The sequence below is a fragment of the Mirounga angustirostris genome, unplaced genomic scaffold (assembly GCF_029215605.1).
Source record: "Mirounga angustirostris isolate CCGP_5_RB_7025 unplaced genomic scaffold, mMirAng1.0.hap1 SCAF_3, whole genome shotgun sequence".
NCBI lineage: Eukaryota > Metazoa > Chordata > Mammalia > Carnivora > Phocidae > Mirounga > Mirounga angustirostris.
The window spans coordinates 64,705,723-64,728,403 of NW_026991711.1; the positions used below are offsets into that span (position 1 = coordinate 64,705,723).

At 37.1% G+C, this 22,681-nt stretch overlaps 1 protein-coding gene across 3 annotated transcripts in view; it reads left to right on the forward strand.

Annotated features, from left to right (window-relative positions):
* ALG5 (ALG5 dolichyl-phosphate beta-glucosyltransferase) overlaps positions 1-22,681 on the forward strand; it is a 36,623-nt gene that overhangs the window by 2,096 nt on the left and 11,846 nt on the right. The window contains exons 2-7 of one of the 3 annotated variants that reach the window (XM_045869326.3): positions 1,624-1,795; positions 2,193-2,239; positions 3,753-3,821; positions 5,505-5,597; positions 10,005-10,118; positions 20,527-20,586. In XM_045869326.3, the coding sequence (XP_045725282.1) occupies positions 1,624-1,795; positions 2,193-2,239; positions 3,753-3,821; positions 5,505-5,597; positions 10,005-10,118; positions 20,527-20,586 (555 nt within the window). Of the gene's footprint in view, positions 1-1,623; positions 1,796-2,192; positions 2,240-3,752; positions 3,822-5,504; positions 5,598-10,004; positions 10,119-20,526; positions 20,587-22,681 lie in introns of those variants that run through there. The other 2 variants (XM_054506307.1, XM_045869327.3) reach the window with 2 other exon arrangements.

The following is a 22,681-nucleotide window of genomic DNA, read 5'->3' on the forward strand; positions in this document are numbered from 1 at the left end:
GTCCCGGGATCGAGTCCCACATCGGGCTCCCTGCTCAGCAGGGGGTCTGCTTCTCCCTCTGCCCTCTTCCCTCTCGTGCTCTCTGTCTCTCATTCTCTCTCTCTCAAATAAATAAATAAAATCTTTAAAAAAAAAAAAAAAGTATGTGACTGATGCTGAATACTTCCTCTTATATCGGAAGGCTTGTAATATCTGATTTTCTCTGGTGTTAAGATGGATCCAGGGATTCAGAAATTTTGTTAGCTTGACTCACCAATTGTATAGTTTGTCAACCTAAATCCATATTTCTCTGGGGGTTGCAAAGTGCAGATTCTAATTGTATAATTCCTTTTTCATGTATTACCTAGAATTCTGTAATGAAAAAAATTTCATTCTCAGCTATTCAATTACTCTGAAATATCTTTCATATATAAAAGGTAAGTTTTATAAAAGGCAAGTTTTCAAAATAATGAGATGATTCTCTGGCATCTTACAAAGAGCACTGATTCCTTTCAGTAGGAAACTGAATTTAGAAATCACAATATCTGGACACTGGGGTGCAGAATAGGAACTCTTTTTTTTTTTTTTTTTTAAGATTTTATTTATTTATTTGACAGAGAGACACAGCGAGAGAGGAAACAAGCAGGGGGAGTGGGAGAGGGAGAAGCAGGCTTCCCGCGGAGCAGAGAGCCCGATGCGGGGCTTGATCCCAGGACCCTGGGACCATGACCTGAGCCGAAGGCAGACGCTTAACGACTGAGCCACCCAGGCGCCCCAGAATAGGAACTCTTAACCACTAGTCAGGATACTGCCTCCATGCTCCTACTAATCAAAGCAAATTCAATTTCAGTATGTACCCGATGGAATATTATAAATGGTCACCACATTAAAAATGAGTAGCATTCTAAAAATTTGTGAATTGACTATTTTAAAAGCAGAAAGTGTACCACTAGAAACAATGTTACAAAGAATGGTTATTTCCAAAGCTAGTTCCCAAATAAATATGGAAGGGGGCTATCTAATGTTAGTAGTGAATGGTGCCAGAGCCTACAAGTTTGATACTTTACTTCAAAAAATAATGTATTCTGAATTCAAATCTGGGATAAGTGTCAAGAATATTCTTAAGCATTACTGGTCCCTACTATGGGGATAGAGGGGTCTTCCTTTCATACCCTGGGTCAGTCTGGTCCTAGATGGGAGGTCCGCCCTCACTCCATACATTCCACCTGCACTGTGAACTTATTCTCTGTCACATATAGGCTCCAAGTAGGAATGGCACCTCACAGTGTGTTTGCCAGGGATTGGGGGTTCAGGGCATCTTAGAGTGGATTGTACTTCTGTAGTGACTATTCCCTATTAGATCTAGGATGACAGAGGCCTGAAGATGACAGGTGGGAAGAGACAGGGAGCCTCCTAAGGCATTAGTTCCTTACCAATGGAAGAAAGGACAATAATGAGTTCCTAAGTAAGGGATTTGAATTTTGGTGTCACCTCCAGACCACTGTTAATGGATTAAAAACTGAGAGTAAATATTCCACCAAAAAAAAAAAAAAAAAAACACCACAGAAATGATGTATTCTTATGTAACAAATCTTAAAAAAAAAGTGAACATAGCATAATTTCTTGTTAACATCCTGCTTTTAGATTTCCTTTGTTGCATTTATAACTGCTACAAAAATGCCACACCTCCATCAACATGAAGAAGAGAGGTTCTTCTTAAATGCCAGAGGACAGAAGGAAACATTGCCCAGCATCTGGGACTCACCTACCAAACGGCTCTCTGTTGTCGTGCCTTCATACAATGAAGAAAAACGGTGTAAGCCCGATTTCATTTTTTGGGTAAGGGGTCACTGGGAAGAAAAGGAAATTTAAAGTATGGACTTTACTGTCTTTGCCAGAACGTTAATAGATGTGGGCTATGGTGAGTGCATAGTTCATAAGAGGGGAAATTATAGTTCATAAGAGGGGAAACAAATACTAGCTGTAAAGGATAGGGTCAGCATCATGAAGTCATAGGCCTGAAGTGTTCTAGAGAAGCAATAAGCCAGATGTGAACAGAAAACAGACCTTCCAGATGGGAAAGGCCACTGAAGGAGAAGTCCCAGAGGGACCTGTTAGACCATTCAGACTTTTTCCATATGTAAACTGCATGCTTGGTGCCTTGGCAAATTGTTTTCAAAAGCAATTTTTCATACATTTTTTTTTTCTTTAAGTGCCTGTAATGATGGATGAAGCTCTGGGCTATCTAGAGGAGAGACAGGTATCGTGTTTTCTCTTTCAATATGGTGTCTCTAATTAAAACTAGACTAGATCACCAACTTGTAGATTGCAGGCTAGATCCTCTCTGAGGGGCAGTGCCAGCCAAGCCTGGGTCATCAAGGTCACCGGGCCTCCCATGCTCAGCTTGCTGCCTGCTATCAGGTGTTAGCAAGCAAGCCCAGCACGTGGCTCCCTGCCTCCAGAAGCAGGTGGGTGAACCCAGAACAAACAGAAAGCTGAAATTTGTTATGGACCCTCCCGCCCACTTTTTATCTTCTTGCTTGGTGATGTATTTAAAATTGAATATGTCTGCAGACTTTGTGTGGTCACACGATGATCTTTTTACTTTGGTGACTTTTTATTTTTTTTTAAAGATTTTATTTATTTATTTGAGAGACAGAGAGAGCATGAGAGGAGAGAGGGTCAGAGGGAGAAGCAGACTCCCCACTGAGCAGGGAGCCAGATGTGGGACTCGATCCAGGGACTCCGGGATCATGACCTGAGCCGAAGGCAGTCGCTTTACCAACTGAGCCACCCAGGCGCCCATTTGTGACTTTTTAAAAAGATGTTTATTTGAAAAAAATACTTAAAATGAGAGTGAAATGATTCTTGTTTTTCTTTATTATTCAGAGGAGTTCCCCTCATTTATTTTCTCTTTCCCCGCATGAGGAGAAGAAAAGTAATATGTGTCCTTGTTTTATATCTAATCAGATTAGCTGCTATTGGAATCTTCTTGGAGAGTTTAAGGAAACAAATGAGCTTTGTGGCTGGTTCTTTTTTTTTTTTTTAAGAAAATTCCTTGTTTTGATTTACTTTGGTTTTAGGCTTTACATGTAAAAGGAAGATAGAAGATTCATTAAAAGAGAGGGGGCCACATTCAAAACTTGAGTTTAAAGAAAAGAGGGAGAAAGGGGCACCAGGCTGGCTCAGTCAGTGGATCATGTGACTCTTAATCTTTGATTTCTGAGTTCAAGCTCCATGTTGGATGAAGAGATTACTTAAAAATAAAATCTTTAAAAAAGAAAAAGTAAAAGAGGGAGGGAATGGAGCCTTTATTACATATGAGGCTTCTATCTCTTCTATGATGTGTGTTAACCACATGGATGAGAAAACAGGCCAGGAGATCATAAGGCTAAGAAATAGTGTAGCCAGGTTAGAATTACATGTTCTAACCTCCAACCTCACGGACTTTTTTCTCATACACATTTGTAGCGTCTCTCAGAAGTGCTTAGCACCACAAGCACCTGGCTGCTCCCACCGATTTGATGGGGGGTTGGGGGGGAGGTGACGACACACTCACGGATGTTCAGTTCGTGTTTGCCTTCTGCTCCTGTCCAGCATCTTTCCTCCTTTTGGTTCTTGGCCTTTTTATTTTATGTGGTTTGTACACTTACTCATATTCATGTTTATACGTATCACACTAAAACAATTGTTATTTAAACTCCTTGCAATTTTATCAGAATTCTTGATGACATTTATGCCAAATTGTGGTATTTCATTTTTGTTTCTTGCAGAAGCAAGATCCTACATTCACTTATGAGGTGATAGTGGTTGATGATGGCAGCAAAGACCAGACTTCAAAGGTAAGTGAACTTGCTTTTAGGATTGCCAGTAGGTAGAAAAAATAGAGTACTTTAGCAGATGTAAAGTCTTATTTCCACTCCTCAGAGATTGCCAGAGCTGTGCCAGCACACTCTATTCTTACAGCGTGGGTAGTTAGAAAGGCAGAGGGATTTCACCTATGGAAAGCTGGAAAATATACCTGCTGTTCCACCACTCCATAAGACCAGGGAAGCTCTGAAGATCACCAAGTCGGGAGAAAACATGCACAATTCACCATGGCCACTGGGAGCCTTCTTTGCCTACCAATATATGATTCCTTTTTCCTAAGCACAATTTTTTTCTTTATGCTCCACCTTGCCTTACAATTTCTAAAGCAGTCATGCAAATAGAAAGATGCCTTCATATCTGGCACTGGGTATCAGATATGTCCTTTGTCATACCTCCATCTAGATTTACCCATGGGATGTAACAAGTGTCTTAAGAGCATGGTCCCCTCCCAGTCCTGCATTCTTAGACCTATAGCTACTGAGCTGCTAGAAAAAATAAAAGCTCGTCTGCCAGGAGTGAGAATAACTTCACACTCCCTATGGAAATGAGGGTCAAAGGAGAGAGTATTGGGGCGCCTGGCTGGTCAGTCAGTAGAGCATGCGACCCTTGATCTTGGAATTGTGAGTTCAAAGCCCATGTTGGTCATGGAGCCCTACTTAAAAGGGGGGTGGGGGGCGCCTGGATGGCTCAGTTGGTTAAGCATCTAACTCCTGATCTCAGCTCAGGTCTTGCTCTCAGCGACGTGAGTTCAAGCCCCGCATTGGGCTCTACACTGGGCATGGAGCCTATATAAAAAATAAAATAAAATAAAAAATAAAAAAGAGAGAAAGAGGATGCTGTTGATGAAGAGAGATAAGATAGAAAAGCTGTGTGGAAAAGCAAAGGGTTCTTACTTTCCTTAACTTCTCTTACCACAGTGGATTGATGCCTAATCGAGTGATGAAAAGACATACACAGCAAATACAGATCACCGTTTCATGGCTTTGATTATAAATCAAAAAGTAATGGCAAGAGCACTTGGGTGGCTCTGCGGGTTAAGCGTTCAACTCTTGGTTTCAGCTCAGATCATGATCTCAGGGTTGTGAGATCAAGCCCCACATCGGGATACACACTCAGTGGGGAGTTTGCGTCCCCTCTCCCTGACTCACACACACTCTCTCTCAAAATAAATAATCTTTAAAAAAAAAAAAAAAAAAAGTAATGGCAGTTGAGTGGAAAGATTTTGGGGAACATGGTCCAGGATATGAACAACAACTCTGGGTAGTAAGATCAGTTGCTGACAAGTAAACAAGTCGTTAAGCAGTACGAGGGGGGTGGCAATCACAAGTGTGTACCAGTCGATCAGTGCATCGATTTTATTTTCTCTAGCAGCTCATTAGCATAAATAAAGGAGGCAGAATAAGAAAGAGCCACTGCCTGTTCTGGTGGTACCTCTGCAGGAAAGCAAATTGTGACTTCAACCTAGTAGGTCATTACTGGTTCTTGGCACCAGGAATTCAACAACTCTGGGCCACTAAAATGTACAGTGAGTATAATCTAGTCACAAGAAGAAAGCAACTGGAATAGCAGTATTTAAGCCAAACTCAGAAACGCAGCTTATGTCACTGTCTTGGAATCCAAGTTAATATTATTCTGACTTTTATATAATTTGACAGGTAGCTTTTAAATATTGCCAGAACTACGGAAGTGACAAGGTACGAGTGATAACGCTGGTGAAGAATCGTGGGAAAGGCGGAGCTATTAGGATGGTAATACATAGTTTCAACATTTGTATCTAAAATATAAACATTTTTTTAATGACTTCTTTTGCAGACTATAGTACATTTGCATTTTATAGCTAGCTAGTTGAATACCACCGTTTCAAGATAGTGGTAAATTAGTTTTAGTAAGAACTTAATACAATTTTGTATATATAATGTGATCAAATCTTAAAAATCATGCCATATCTATAACATATTGGGTAATTCAGGAGACTGTGCTTATCTTAATCAAAGTTTAAAATGTTACCATTCTAAGTAATGGCAGTCCGGGCCTTGTTGAACATGGTGTCATCAGAAACCCTGCCTCCTAAGTTTGCACTCCCTCTTCCTCATGCTCACAAGGTGACTCCTGGAGCACTAGCCATTACACCCACATTCCGGACAGGAAGGAGAAGGGCAAAGGCAGAAGATATATGCTGGCTGGTTTGCCCCCTTTAGGGAGCTTTCCCAGAAGCTGCACCCAGTGACTTACTTAATGCTCATTAGCCAGAACAGTGTCACAAGGAAAGCTGAGAAATGTTTCTTCTAACATGTTCATTTCTGACCTGATCAGAGATCCATTAGTAAAAAAGAAGGAAAGAATAGATATTGAGTAGGTAACTAGCAATTTCGGGCATGTGTCAAGCAGACTTGACAAAGGAGATGTCACCAAAGCCAAGCCTCCCACAGTGATGAACGCTGGCTTCCACTTGGTTATTCCACTTGATTGGTTATTTTGAGTAAATTAACCACTTCAGCATAATTATCACATTTAATCCTCCTCATGTTGTCTCATGAGTTAGGTCCTATTATTTCAATTAGGTAGATGAGGGAAGTGATGCATAGGTAGGTAAAGTAACTTGCCCAAGGTCACATAGTTACTAATAGATAGAATGAAGATTTATTAGGTTAGTACCCTGAAATCCACACTCTTAACCTAACCTCTCTGATAGTGTGTGGGAAAAGTTGAGAGAAGAGCATGCCAGTCAGCAAAGTAAGAAGACAGAAGTCAGAACTCTTAGAATATGTACTGGGAGCAGTGAGTTTGCTCTGACTGGGTCATAGGATATGCAAAAAGGAGAGAAAAGAAAATAGGTGGGGCATGATATATCATGGTGGCCTTTAAATCTATCCATCCACTTATTTATTCAGCCAACACTGGAGTGCCTACTACATGCCTAGTACCTCATTAGAGATACTGAGATGCAGGTCAACCAGGGGCGCCTGGGTGGCTCAGTCGGTTGAGTGCCCGACTCTTGGTTTTAGCTCAGGTTGTGATCTCATGGGTCTGGGATTGAGACCCATGTCAAGCCCTGCATGGGGGCTCCAAACTCAGCGGGGAGTCTGTTTGAAGATCGCCACTCCCGACTTGAGTGTGCATGCTCTCTCTCTCTCTCTCTCTAAAATAAATAATTAAAAAAAAAAAAAACAAACATTGTATCCTTAAGGATATCGTTTAGTAGTGTTGTAAACACTGTACTAGAAGTATATGCAAAATGCTGGCTTCGCCTTCCATCTGGGGGAGCAGCAGCAAAGACTTCCCAGAGGAGGTAAATTCTGCACTGAATCTTCAAGGAGGACTAGGAATTATCCAGGCACAAGTTGGGGCAGGGAGCTTGCAGAAGAGGGACATGACCAAAGATATGAAAGAAAGTGTCACAGTAAGGAGCTGCTAGTGGTGCCTTGGGTTGACTTTATAGGGATGAGGTCAGAGGGGGAGATGGGTTCAGACCCTGAACTTTTAGGCTAGGGACGTTCTGACTCTGACCTCAGACAGAGTGACAGTGGCCAGCACGGTAATGTAAGCAAGGTGCAAGGAATTGTTACCTGGATCATGATGGTGACACAGCAGCCAAAGAGGAGAGGACAAATGGGGGGGGAGTTGTTAAAAATGAGGTAGAATTGTATCAGGTGATCGGGGAGAGGAATAATTTAACTTTGGCCTTGGGTGACTGAGAGGAGGAGGATGTCATTCATAGGAGGAATGAAACACTGGTGGAGGAGCTGGTTTAAAAGACAGTATCATTAATTGAGTTTGAGCCATATTAAGCTTGAGATACCAAGTAGTGGTGTCCAGAAGAGCATGGTAGAGTGTGAGTGAGTACTTCACATGCATCAGATGATAGCTGAACCTGTTAAGGTGACAAGGAAGAGGTATAGAGAAAAAGGACAACCGGAAACCAAGCCTCGGGGAAACCAAGCATGTAAGGATGAGCCGTTGGAGCAGTGAGAGGGGATAGGGTGGGATTGAATGGAAAAGAATGGGAGGCGCCAACATAGGCTGCTTTTTCAACAAGTTGGGCAGTGAAGTGAAGGCCATCGTTGGTACAGTGGAGAGTAGCAGTCATTAAAGAACCTCCTTTAAAAATAATAAGGTGGGGGAGGGTATGTGCTATGGTGAACACTGTGAACTGTGCAAGACTGTTGAGTCACAGATCTGTACCTCTGAAACAAATAATGCAATATATGTTAAGAAAAAAAAAAAGAAGATAGCAGGAGGGGAAGAATGAAGCGGGGGAAATCGGAGGGGGAGACGAACCATGAGAGACGATGGACTCTGAAAAACAAACAGGGTTCTAGAGGGGAGGGGGGTGGGAGGATGGGTTAGCCTGGTGATGGGTATTAAAGAGGGCACATTCTGCATGGAGCACTGGGTGTTATGCACAAACAATGAATCATGGAACACTGCATCAAAAACTAATGATGTGATGTATGGTGATTAACATAACAATAAAAAATTTTTAAAAAATAATAAAGTGGCTTAAACAAGATTGAAAGCCAAAGGCATTTTTCCATAATGCTAAATAATTACCCCAGTTCGCTCTTAACATCTATCTTTGAAATAATCCTTTGGTTCTTTTTTGGGGGGGGGGTGGCTTTTTGTCTAGATGTTAAATAAAATATTTTTATTCTGCGCTTTTTTTTTTTTAAGATTTTATTTATTTAATCATGAGAGATAGAGAGAGAGAGAGGCAGAGAGAGAAGCAGGCTCCCACGGAGCAGGGAGCCCCATGTGGGACTTGATCCCAGAACCCTGGGATCATGACCTGAGCCGAAGGCAGACGCTCAACCATCTGAGCCACCCAGGTGCCCTTTATTCTGCTTTTTCACCTGTATTCTAATGGATATGATTTTTTTTAAATTATAGAAATTAGTGCGTTTATCCTGTAGAATAAATGATCAAAATTTTGTCTACATTTCTCTTATCTATATTCATACTGTTAAGTGATATCATAGGCTATATTCTCCTATATCAAACCATACATATATTTATACTTAAGAAACAATGAATTCACTCAAATGGACCATGAATTAAGAGTTTTTATTTCCATGTGAAATATACACTCAGTCATATTCACAAAAAACCAATCAATTCAATATTGAGAGGCATAATTTTGCTAAGTGTCAGATCCCTCAAATAACATAAAATAGTATTTGGATATATCTACATTTCCCAAAATTTAGTGATATTGCATATTTCTTTATTCAGTAATTAATTTAAACTAATTTAGATTCCAGGGGCACCTGGAATAAGGTTGGTTAAGCGTCTGCCTTCACCTCAGGTCATGATCTCATGGTCCTGGAATCAAGCCCCATGTCTGGCTGCCTGATCAGCGGGGAGTCTGTTTCTCCCTCTGCCCCTCCCCCCTACTCATGCTTGCTCTCTCTCTCTCTCTCTCAAATAAATAAAATTAAAAAAAAAAAAAAAACCTTTAGATTCCATAATAAAGAATACTAAAGACCTGTCATCTTAGGATGTGTTTCACAGCAAGTTTATATATATTACATTTGTTCAATCCACCCATAAATATGCTGCCTAAAATGCTGCCCTAAAATAGCCTGGATACATATACAATACATATATAACATATATGATAGCTATTTTACTTTTTTTGTTTTTATTGATGTAGGACATCTTTTTTTTGTCCAAATCTATTTTCTTACCATATTTTATAAGGTATTAGTGGTATGATCTCACAAAGTTTTTTTTTTTCTTTTTTTTTTAAAGATTTTATTTATTTATTTGAGAGAGAGAGGATGAGAGAGAGCACATGAGAGGGGGGAGGGTCGGAGGGAGAAGCAGACTCCCCGCCGAGCAGGGAGCCCGATGTGGGACTCGATCCCGGGACTCCAGGATCATGACCTGAGCCGAAGGCAGTCGCTTAACCAACTGAGCCACCCAGGCGCCCTCACAAAGTTTTTAAAACCATTAAATAGGCATTAGATATGTTTGGAAGGATCTTATCAATGTAATGTGTTTTCAGGGAACTTTGGCCTCCTGCCATTTCACACCTAATATTAGATATTAGACTATCTAATATTAGCTGTTTTAAGTAAAGCAAAACAAACTGACATGTCATTGAATTTAACCTTAATTTTAAGCAACTTTCTTTTAATTAAAATGTTTAAATACAGGGTATATTCAGTTCTCGAGGAGAAAAGATCCTGATGGCAGATGCTGATGGAGCCACAAAGTTTCCAGATGTTGAGAAATTAGAAAAGGGACTGAATGATCTACAGCCTTGGCCCGTGAGTATAAGAATATAGCTTAAATGATCTTCAATCAAGAAAACAGGTAGTCTAAAGTAACGTTAAAATGGAATTTACATATAAATTTAAAAATTGGTGCTTCTACATTGGGGAGGGTATGTGCTATGGTGAGCGTGTGAATTGTGTAAGACGGATGAATCACAGACCTGTACCTCTGAAACAAGTAATACATTGTATGTAAAAAAAAAAAAGAAAGAAAGAAAAGAAAATTATCTCTGAAGGCATTCAGAGATCATTTTTAATTTAAGTATTGGAATGACAAAGGCCTTAAGGAGTCCATGGCCACTCGGTTCATGAAATCTTAAATATAAAAGCCTATTAACACTAAAAAAAAAAAAATGGTGCTTCTTCTGGTGTGAAATTCCTGTATACAGCTCCACAGAAAAGCTAATCATTTTATTATAAACATTACCAATGGTCTGAGATTTACTTGACATTATTTATTTAATATTTTAGCCATGTCTCTTGATTTTCAATCACCACTACCAGAGTTTTAATATTTATTATATATTCAGCTAAGGCTTTTATTTAAAAGCATAGACTGAGCCTCCCAAGTAAAGATGTGAAACGAAACTGGATCACAGAACGCTTGTTTCTGATGAAACAAACCCAAGCAGCAACTGCTCAGAAAAGATTATGTGCAACTTCATGCCATAAATTTCAAAAAGTGGAGATTGACTTTCACTCAGCATAATGCATTTGAGATTCATCCATATTACTGTCTTTATCAATAGTTTTTTCCTTTTAATTACTAAGTGATATTCCATTGTATGGCAGTATGACTGTTTATCCATGCAACTGTTGAAGGACATTTGGGTTGTTTCCAGCATTTGGCAATTATGAATAAAACCAGTATCAACATTTCGTTTAAAAAAGAAAGAAAAAGTGGAAGTTAAGGAAAGAAAAATTCTGGTGCCATTTCCACTTTTTAAAGGCCATTTAGAAAAGACAAATTTAACCAAATTCTGAACTTTTTACCAAATAATCCCAATCTGGAGAGAATCAGCCTGAGAGAATGAGTAAGCACCGTTGGACAACATTAAACAGTACACCTACCTACCATCACACAGAATTTCAGCAGAAGCAAGAAAAATTGCTAGAGCTTGCTGTTTTCGGGGCTTCAAGATAAGTTTAGGGCACAGATCCATGTGACTAAATCCATTCCTCAGTGGAGTGTATCTTTGTATAGGACATGACAAAATCTGTCAACAGCAAGGAACCCAAATAACCCAATAAAGCTATATTGAGCTTTAGGGGCACTCCCTCCCTCCCCCAGGTATAATATTCAGGCCTTGAAACTCTAGTTCAGAGGGGACAAACAGGTGCTACACAAGGTAAAATACAAGTCACCCCTGCTATCTCATTCGTGAGCCAAATGGCATAAAGCAAAGAAGCAATTACCATTAATGTATACCACAAAATTTTTTTTAATGTTCCCAGACCCAAAAATAACCTCTCTCAGGCTTTTCTGACACCCTAAGACACATCTTGCTAACAGATACACAAAATAAATCAGGATAAAGCAGCGATGCTCACAGACATAGTTCAAAGCTATGGTGGCTTGATGCTGCGATGCTGAGTGTGGTTCTGGGGCAGGAGCTTGGCGGGGCCCGTCTCGCCGCTCAGAGCGAGCGCTGCCTCTGCAGTTTGCCACAACACAAATGTTGAACGCTGTTTGTGCTTTTTGCTTTTTTTTTGTAAAAGCAAAATTCCTCTTCATATTTCTTTCAGTTAGCAAGAACAGCTACTAATGTTGGTCTTTCGTAAAAGCAGCATGGCCTAACATGAACTTTTGAAAACGGGGGGATACCTGCATATCAAGGAAAATTCCCTTGTACTGTACGAGAGCTACCCATGTTAGTCATGACAAAACAAAAGAAATGTCAGCTACGCCAGCATGTTACTATAGAAAAAGAATTGAAGTTTCATACAAAAGAAGGATAAACTCCAAATGAAAGCAGGTATAATCCAAGAAAAAGGATAAAATTGCATGAAGGTATTTTTGCTCTAGAAATAATGAAAATAAGAAATCAGCAACACAGGCATTGGAAAGAGAGATGACAAAACAACAGAATGGTATTAAAAGAGAAATTACAGAAATAAGGAAGCAAATTGAGGGCCAAAATAAGATCAATAAATAGAACTATCCATGAATGAAATAGACCTAATTTAGAACTAATTATTATTATTATATACTTGTTAAAATAATCCCTGTTAACTGAACAATAAAAAAAAGCAAAACCCCCAAAAGCAGAACATTTAATAATTAAAAAACCTCATCTCCTTCCTATAAATAAATATGTATTTATTTGAATTTCATGGATTTTCACAAGTGTTCCATTTCTCCTTTCACCATCACCCACTTCCCTTTTCTGTCTAGTAGTTTGTCTTTAAAGACACTAAATGAATTAACTAATATAATTCTTAAAAGAATTATTTCTGAAAATATCCCTTTTACCTGTGCTATTCAAAACAGTAGCTACCTGCCACATATGGCTATTTAAATTTAAATTAATTAAAATTAAGTAAAATTTTAGTTCCTCACTAAATTTTAAATTCTAGTTCTCACTGGCCACATTTCATATACTTGTGGCCAGTAGCTATCTTATTGGCTAACAGAGATATAGAGCATTTCCATCATCATAGTTTTGTTGGACATTACTGCTTTATACCATACAATATGAAATAATTATTGGATATGTCACATGTTCACTATTACTAAAAAAGTATTTCTTCCACCTCTTAGTGAATCATGATAAGCTAAAAGAAAATCCAACTAGGGCGCCTGGGTGGCTCAGTTGGTTAAGCGACTGCCTTCGGCTCAGGTCATGATCCTGGAGTCCCAGGATCGAGTCCCGCATCGGGCTCCCTCTCAGTGGGTGGTCTGCTTCTCCCTCTGACCCTCTTCCCTCTCCTGCTCTCTGTCTCTCATTCTCTCTCTCAAATAAATAAATAAAACCTTTAAAAAAAAAAAAAAAGAAAAAAAAATCCAACTAGTACAGTTGTTGGGTTTGATTTTCTAGGTCTCCCAAGAGACCCCACAAAGATTTGGTAAATGTTTCTTCTGCATTATGCCTTTAGCTTGGGGGGGCCATGAGTGGGAGGGAGGGTGGAAGGTGTCAAATTATTTGCAGCTGACTTTATGTCATTCTGCAGTAGGGCAAAGAAAAATGATGTAGCTAAAGTTACAGGGTGAACAAAACAATAAACAGGAGAAAAATCTGAACCTTCTGTGAATCCAGTTTCCTTTATACAACTCTGAAAAGGAAAGGAGTTTTGATGCCATCTTTTTTCCTTATCATAATCCAATTTACTGCATTGTTACTGTAAATGTTGAGTTTTAAAGAACTAAAGCATTTGATTATGATTAAGCATTTAATTCACAGCCTTGGTCTACAGCACAGAAGGTATGCCTAATTATTTAAGAGTATCACAACTCACTTAAATAAATTTAAACTCTGTTAAGAATTTTTGTCAGTATGCATCCTATAACTCTTTTTGAAGGAGATGGGAAGGAGGCAGGTAAGTGATAAAGTTTCAAAAAATGATTATTTTTGAATTGGGATCCCTGTCTACTCATCTTTCTGATAAAGCTTCTAAGTAGCCAGTCATTGCTCTCAGAAAACTTGCACTCTGAAGCTAACATTCATAGAGGAATTAGAAGGAATCTTCTTAATTATCTAATTCAGGTGTTGACACACTTTTTCTGTAAAGGGCCATAGAGTAAGTATTTTCAGCTTTAAAGCCATATAGTCTCCGTTGCAACTACTCAGACCTGGTGGTAGCACAAAAGCAGACCCAGATAATACATAATTGAATGATCATGCCTGTGTTCCAAGAAAAATTTACTCACAAAACCAAGCAGCAGGCCAGATTTGGGCCATGGGCTATAGATCACAGACCCTTGGTCTAATTCAATCATTTATCCAATATTGGAAACTTTTTATAGCTACCACGTGATCTTTCAGTCTCTGCTTGCATAGCTATAGTGATGCCCAAGCAGCCCATCGATCTCAGCTCAGTTACAGAGTTCCTCTTTACATTAAATGCAAACATGCCTCCTTTTAATCACCCCCTTTAGTTGGTTCTGTTTTTCAGAGCTACACAAAGTAGTCTCTTGTACTTCTTTGTGACAGCCCTTTAGAGAGTTAAAGCTGCTTTTCTTTCTTTTTTTTTTTTAAGATTTTATTTATTTATTTGACAGAGAGAAACACAGCGAGAGAGGGATCACAAGCAGGGGGAGTGGGAGAGGGAGAAGCAGGCCTCCTGCTGAGCAGGGAGCCCGATGCGGGGCTCAATCCCAGGACCCTGGGATCCTGACCTGAGCCGAAGGCAGACGCTTAATGACTGAGCACCCAGGTGCCCCTAAAGCTGCTTTTCATGTGGCTTCTCTATTTTGGGCTGTCAGTAGTTCTTTCAAGTTTTAAAATAGCATTTTTCTTTTTCTTACCATCCTGATCATTTTCCACTGAGGATGCTTCAGTTAGTGTGGATCTGGTTACCACATTTACATAGTTGCCTCGTATCGCCAACTCTTCGGTGTGCATTGCCATTGCACCTTGTCTTCCCATCCTCCAACTGGCACAGATGCATCCTCAAACTGTGTTTGTTTTGCCTTGTTTTATTTAGGAATGGAAGTGTGACTGTATTAAACATTAGCATGTTTGATTTCCATTTGTCAGGGTGTAGGGCTTTTTTCCTATCTTTAATGCAATTGCCATTCTGTTCTCAGTTCATTTAAGTCACAAATTTGATAAGCATGACTTGTATATGTTCCTTTAAGACATAATAAAAATTGGCTAGAACAGTTCTGGAAGTAATGAAACAAGAACATGAGTTTCAAAGTAGTCAAATCCTGTAATGACTACATGACTAACTCACTAGATGGCAGTAGTTAACTTAAATATCTTCTACATTAGTGTATTGACTCCAGGATGTTTGTAATGGCTTCTAATGTTTTCTCAGCAGATATTATTTTTAGTTGCAACAAAAAGAAATTTACTACTACTTTGTGCTTGTATTTCCACTTACAGTTCTGCTCAGATTATCCTTAATGAATTTAGAAAAGTTGCTAGCAATTTCTTCTCTCAAGAAGGTCTTTTAAGGTTTTAAACTAGACATAGGTCATTTAAGTAGAGCTTTGTATGACACACAAATAAAATAGGGATTTATATTTAGTTCCAGATATTTTATCTGTGTTATCTTTTTTCTTTAAGTCCCAGCTTCTCAATTTCTTAACCAGTAGTTATGCTACCTCTTTTAATAAAATATGCTTGGTTTTACAGTAATTTTTCTAAGCAAAATCTGTGATGATCACTTGTTAGGTGGCTTAACTATAAAAATAGAATCAAAACTCCCTAAACAAAATAGTTGACCGGAAATCTGCACTCCATAACCATATCTGTTGAGTTTGTGTAGATTCATACAATATTTTTATAGAACAAGTTGAAAATAAGAATCAAGGGGCGCCTGGGTGGCTCAGTCATTAAGCGTCTGCCTTCGGCTCAGGTCATGATCCCAGGGTCCTGGGATCAAGCCCCACATCGGGCTCCCTGCTCAGAGGGAAGCCTGCTTCTCCTTCTCCCACTCCCCCTGCTTGTGTTCCCTCTCTCGCTGTGTCTGTCCCTGTCAAATAAATAAATAAAATCTTTAAAAAAAAAAAAAAGAATCAAAAGGTTTAAATATTCATATCCATTGATCCAATAATACATATCCCTTGACACAGCTTTGAGAAATTTATCTTAAGGAAATTTAAGAATGTGTATAAAAATAAATTTTCAAGGATTTTTTGCTTTTTAAAAATATATTTATATTTAATATATTTTATTTTTTTAGTTAAAGGAAAAAATTAGAAATGATTTAAAGTGTTAAATATTCATTTACACAGGTTAAGTATTCATTTACACAGGTTAAATTCATTATCATATAGAATGCTATTCATTATACATAATTAAGTGAAAAAATAAATTTTAAACATCTGGAGATATATATATATATATATCGATAGCTATAGCCATATCTAGTTATCTATCTAATAAATAATGTGCTAACATCAGTTGTCTGTGGATAGTGGGACTGTGGATATCTTTTCAAATTTTTATTTTCCTTTAGATTAATTTTTTTTAAGTTATCACTACACCCAACATGGGACTCAAACTCACGACCCCGAGATCAAGAGTTGCATGCTCTTCTGACTGAGCCAGCCAGGCACCCCTTATTGTTTGTTTTTAACAACGAATGTTTATTGCTTTTGAGGAAAAAATGGGGATAGGATTTTTTTTAAGTCAAAACATAATTTTTTAATAAATAAAACTTTTTCTTAACTCAGTACTTCACTTTATATGCTATCTACCTCATTTGGAGTCACGTTTGCCTTATGGAGTACCTGTGTCAATTCCCATTTCCACTTCAGTATGTTTAACTTTGGGTGCGGAGTTCAAATTGCAGGTGACCTTGGGCAAGTGAATCCATCCACCTCATTTTCCTCATCACTGACATACGGACAGTGAGCCTGAGTTCAAATTCTGAGGTAATGATTAAAATTTTTTTAAATGTATGGTCGGGGCGCCTGGGTGGCTCAGTTGGTTAAGCGCCTGCCTTCGGCTCAGGTCATGATCCCAGAGTCCCGGGATCGAGTCCCGCATCGGGCTCCCTGCTCAGCAAGGAGCCTGCTTCTCCCTCTGTCCCTCCCCCACTCATGTACTCTCTCTCTCTCTCATTCTCGCTCTCTCAAAATAAATAAATAAATCTTTAAAAAAAAAATGTATGGTCAAGTGTTTAGCATATGTTCAGCACTCAATAACCATTACCTCTAATTATTAACATTAGTTTTCATGCTTGATTTTCAGAGCTAATTCTAATGTTACTGTTTATAATTGTTCATATGAATTAGATATACCTAGTTCTTCTAGTCTGTTCCTTTTAGTCTGTTTCCTCACAATTCCTTGCAATGAATTGTGAGGAAATACTTAAATGGAAAAGTACTAGGTAAGAAAGATTCTGATGGAGCATTTCTTTTTTTTTTTTTTTTTTAAGATTTTATTTATTTATTTGACAGAGAGAGACACAGTGAGAGAGGGAACACAAGCAGGGGGCGGGGGAGAAGGAGAAGCAGGCCTCCCGCGGAGCGGGGAGCCCAATGCAGGGCTCGATCCCAGGACCCTGAGATCATGACCCGAGCCAAAGGCAGACGCTTAACGACTGAGCCACCCAGGCGCCCCTCTGATGGAGCATTTCTTTCTAGAAGACAATATGGTACCACTTTTTACCACTTTTAAAAGTTAGCTGTCATAGTAACTGAAGTATTCATTTTTCAACACCCACAATAAAATTAGTGATACTCTGAAAGAGGCTTAAAAGAAAGATACTTCATGTTTACATACATTTTCTAATATTAGCCGTTTTAAAAGCAAGAATATCTTTTCCTGAGGAACAGCTAACTGTTCTAAAAGCTGTTTAGATGAATTCCTTTTGACAGTGAGATCAGTCCCAGCGATTCAGTTCTTACATCAGAACCGTAGATATACAAACTTCTCCTAAAAGCCTTTAGGGACTTACACTGAGAGAAAAAGATTTTAAATGAAGGCTTTTCTTTTTTTTGTTTTTAGTTTAATTAAATGACATTTTATTTTTATTTTTTAATTAAATGACATTTTAATTCTACTCAGTCTCTGAAAGATGGGAGGGGCTCTTTTTTTTTTTCCCATCTAATACTCAGTAACATTACTGCTCTTTTTGGATTTAATGTTGAAGCTTATTTGCCATATACAGTCTGAACTTTTTACATGGTTCTTCCTTAAGAAAAGCATTCTCTCCCTTCCTGAGCAAAGTACGTCTGCCAGAAAAAGAGAAGAAATTATTCCTACTACTAAGTAGTAGGCAAAGTACGTAACCATAATTTCCAAAAGAAAATATAATGGCCACTAAAATTTCCCCCAAGTTTACCTTTTTATTATAAAGAAAAGGAAATTAGATCACATGTGGTCATATTTTCCTCTTATAAAATTAGCAAATTTAAAATGAGAATAATTAGAACTGGCAAGCATTTGATGAAGTAGTCAATATTATACCCATTTAGTGGTAATATAAAGAGCCTTTTAAAGAATAATTTGGCTCATAAACATTTAAAACATTCATACTTGCAGTTTAGTATTCTGTTTCTATGACTTTTTCCAAAGAAGGAAATCCAAAATACAAATTGAGTTTTATACTCAAAGATGTTCTTTTGGGCACCGTTCTAAAAGCATGAAAATAGAAATAGTCAACACATAGGCAAACAGTGAAAGTATGGTAAATCTTTATGGTGAAATATAATATTGCCCTCACCATTGACACAAAAAAGAAAGACAGACATGCAACACTGCTATAAGTTCTTGAAAAGTAAGCCTGAATTTTATCTTCTAACAACCAGTTTACAGGAAATATAGAGGACAGCGGAACATGATAAATGTCACCAGTGTGGGTACAATCAGCAAAATCCAACATTGAGGAAAGTCTACAAGACAAGTTACATAGTTTCTTCAACAAATAAAGCAAAAGAAAAAAATTAACAGAAGTAGGGGGGAACACACAGGTAAAAGAAACATCAGCCAATTTGTATGAATTTTATTTGGCTCTTGATTCAAATAAAATATTTATGAGATAATTGGACAAATTTGAAAACTGTATCTGATGGTATTAAAGAATTATTAATGTTTTAGTTGTGATAGTGCTATTGTGATTGAAATATACAGCAATTTATAATGTGATGCCAGAATTTGTTGGGTGGGATAGTGATGAGGGGCTTTAGAGGAAGCAAGATTGGCCATGTATTAGTTTTTTGTTTTGGGGGGTTTTTTTCATTTTATTTTCTTTAAATGTACTGATAATTGTTGAGCCAGGTTATGGGCACCATATTGTAAACACTGATAGGTTTTATTTGTATTGCTTTTGGGATACATGTGATTAAGGATGTTTCCAGGTGTTTAAGAGCTATTTTCACTTCCTCTTTTATGAACACTTTGTTCATAACCTTTGCCTCTTTTCCAACTGAGTTCTCAGAGTACTTTATAATAATTCGTAGGGGCACTTCAGCATTTTGGAAATGATCCTTTTGTCTGTAATATAAATTACAAATATTTACCCCCAATTTATGTGTCTTTTAATTTTGAATATGCTTAGATTTTTGTTTTGCCACAGTTTTTTAAAAATTTATTGTTGAATCAATTTTTCTTCTAGATTTTGTGTACTTATGCTTTCCTTGAGATCATTTAAAAATTGTTCCTGATATTTTACACTTAAATCTTTGATGTATCCAAAATATATCCTACTATTTAGTATGAGGCTCAGGTTCAGCTTAATTTGGTTTCCAAGTAGCTACCCAGATGTCCTACAGCATTTATCGTTCATCTTTTGCCTACTGATTGAAAATGTCATCTTTAGCATATTCTAAGTATCCATATTTGTGTGTGTGTGTGTGTGTGTTTCTGGCCTTTCCATTCTGGTCCATGGATTTATCTATTCACATTCTAGTACCTTAGTTTTAATTATTATAGCTTTATAATATATATTCTAATTCTTAGAATTTTCCTGGCTCTTCTGGTTCTTTATTTTTCAATATTAACTCTAAAAATTAGCTTATCTAGTTTAGTGAAAAATTATTTTGATATATCTATTGGTATGACCTTAAATTTAAAGATTAATTTTAAGGAGAATTGATTTTTGATATTGTCATCACATCTGCTCATCTATGATCATGGGATGCCTTTCTATGTGTTGGATTCTTTTGTTTCCCTTGGTAGCTTATATATGTGTTATTTATTTAGGTATTGCCACATTTTTTGTAAAGTTTATTTCCAGAGTTTCCTTTCTCATTGATGTTACAAATACTGTCTTCCATTATATTTTCTGATTATTGTTTATACATATGAAGACTAAAGTATTATATATATCTTCATTTGTGCCCACTCATCTTCTTAATTTCCCTTAATATGTGTAGTAGTTTTTCAGTTGATAATCTTGGATTTTCCAGAATGTAATGATTATGTATAATCATACCATTTACAGATACTTTTTTCTAATACCACTATTTTTCCTTCTAACTATGTTAATACAGTATTTTTAATCAGAGGAATCATTTAAAATAAGAATTTTCAAGTCGTACATGCCCCTGCTATTTAGCCCTGAATATTATCCTTTTAGTAAGTATAATTAGGTTTCCTGAAGCTGTATATATTCTGAACACCTGAGTAAACCTTTAAAGATATTTAATGTGACTTTTTTAAAAATCGGGTTCTAAAAAATGAGACACTCTCATTGAAAATAAATATTTTTATTGATTATATTTAATTATTAGTATTCAATTAGAATATTCAAATACTGAAAAGTCATTTTATTGCTTTTTCCTCAGGAACAAATGGCTATTGCATGTGGATCTCGAGCTCATTTGGAAAAAGAATCAATTGCTCAGGTGAGGCATTCACTGACAGGCATGATCAGCAGGGTTTTTTTTCCTTTTTTCATACTCATTAGCAAAAAAATAAGCTTTTATGTTTAATCTCATAAAAATGAGTTTCCTTTCAAAGGAAAAAAAATTTTTTAATATCGGAAGGTTCGTGAAAGATAAGCACATTTAGGAATTGAGTTTTTGTGTTGTTGTTTTTTAATGAGTATACAAAAAGGATGTAGACTTCACTTTGACTTAGGATGCAAGCAGCCCTTTTTTATTTTATTTTTTTTAAGATACAAGAGTTCCCATTCAGTTCTGATATAAGGCAAACTTTTCTAAATGATACATTTTTGAACCCTTCAACTTGCCTTTAGTGTTTCTCATTTTGGCACACTCTAAGTACTATATTTTGGGTTTCATTTAAAGTTTTTTTGTTTTGTTTTGTTTTTTAACTTTATTCCTCTTAGAAAAACATTGCACCTTAAAATTTAACAAGTTGTGACTGCCTTCAATGAAGATGTTAAATTCTTCATTTTGTAATTTGTATATTAGGCTAGAAAAGCTGGAGTAACTTGGGAGGAAAAAAATATATTAAACAATTATTCTGTGCAATTTTTTAAAATTACTTTATTTTTTCACTTAAAAATCTGGGTCCAGGGTTTCAAGCCCAGTAATTGTCCATTATATTCTTAATGGTTCATCTACTAGAATGGCCAGATAGATCAAGAATAAAGCAATATTTTTCAATGCAAGGTCAGAATTGCCTGGGGAGTTTTGTTTTGTTTTGTTTTACACATGCATATTTCTAGGCCAATCCCAGACACACTGAATCCAGACTATAGGGATAGACCAGGAATCTGCATTTTTAACAATTTCCCAGGTCAACTTTATGCATACCAGAGTTTGAGAACCAGTGGAATAAAAGGCTGAATCTTTCCCTCAATAATTCTGAAGTAAGATATAAAGAAATTATATATTTTTTTCAAGATATACTGATGGCAGGGTCATAGAAACCTCTTAAGGATTATGCTCAAGTGTGGAAACCTAGATTCTTCTTTTCTTAAGAAATAAAGTATTTTAATATCTTCAGCGTCTGATCCAGTGTTCTGTGTCTCTGTGGACGCTCAGTGGTATTTGAAAAAGGTAATCTATTAACCATAAAGAATATCATACTATTAGAAATTAAAATTGAAAGACTGCTTAGAGGTTAGCTAGTCCAGCTTCATCACTTTACTAATACACAGGGGATAAGGAAAGGAAAAGTGTATGTCCAAGATGTTTACATTATTTTATAATTACAAAACAATAGAAACTATAAAATACTAAATTCCAACAATAGAAAATATTACAGATATTTCTCCTGGATGGAATATCATGCAGCAAATAAAACAGACGATAATGGAGACTATATAATAACATGGGAAAATACCCAAAGTATTAGGTTGTATGAAAAAAAGAATATGGTATTGTAAATACAGCATAATTATTTATGTAAAAATATTAGTGCAAACAAAACACTTAAGACTAGGCTAGTATTAATTTAATGGTTTTGTGTATAATTTTTTTCCTTTTAAAAAAAATATAGGCAAAAAAGGATAATCTCTTTGGTGAAGGAAAAAATGATATGGCAAAATAGGAAGCAAGAGAGTAATAATTAGGAAGCTAGTGAAGTAATCTCTAGGCAAGAGATATCTGGGACCTGTATCTATTGTTCGTGGCAGGAGAAAGGAACCACGTTTCTGGTTTTGTTTTTAATGGCGTAAATTCTTTTCATTTAGAACTTCCATTAGTTGAGAACTGAATTTTTCCTACTGATAGTATTTAAATAAGACTGTGCTATGGTCTAAATCTTTGTATCTAGTACTGCTTTTAGTCAGACCTCAAGGGATCTATCCCAAGATCTATGTATTTATCATTTATTTTGTCATCCATTCATCTGTTCCTCTCTCTTTAAAACCTATTGGTTGATTTAGTGCCTTTGAAGCCCACAGAATCAGCTGCCATTCTGTAGAAGGGAAGGATAAACTGATCCACTGGCGAGAAAGCAGCAGTTGTCCACTGCAGATGTTACACATAACTGCTGCTCAGTAGGCTTGTGGTTCGGGTCCTGCTTATT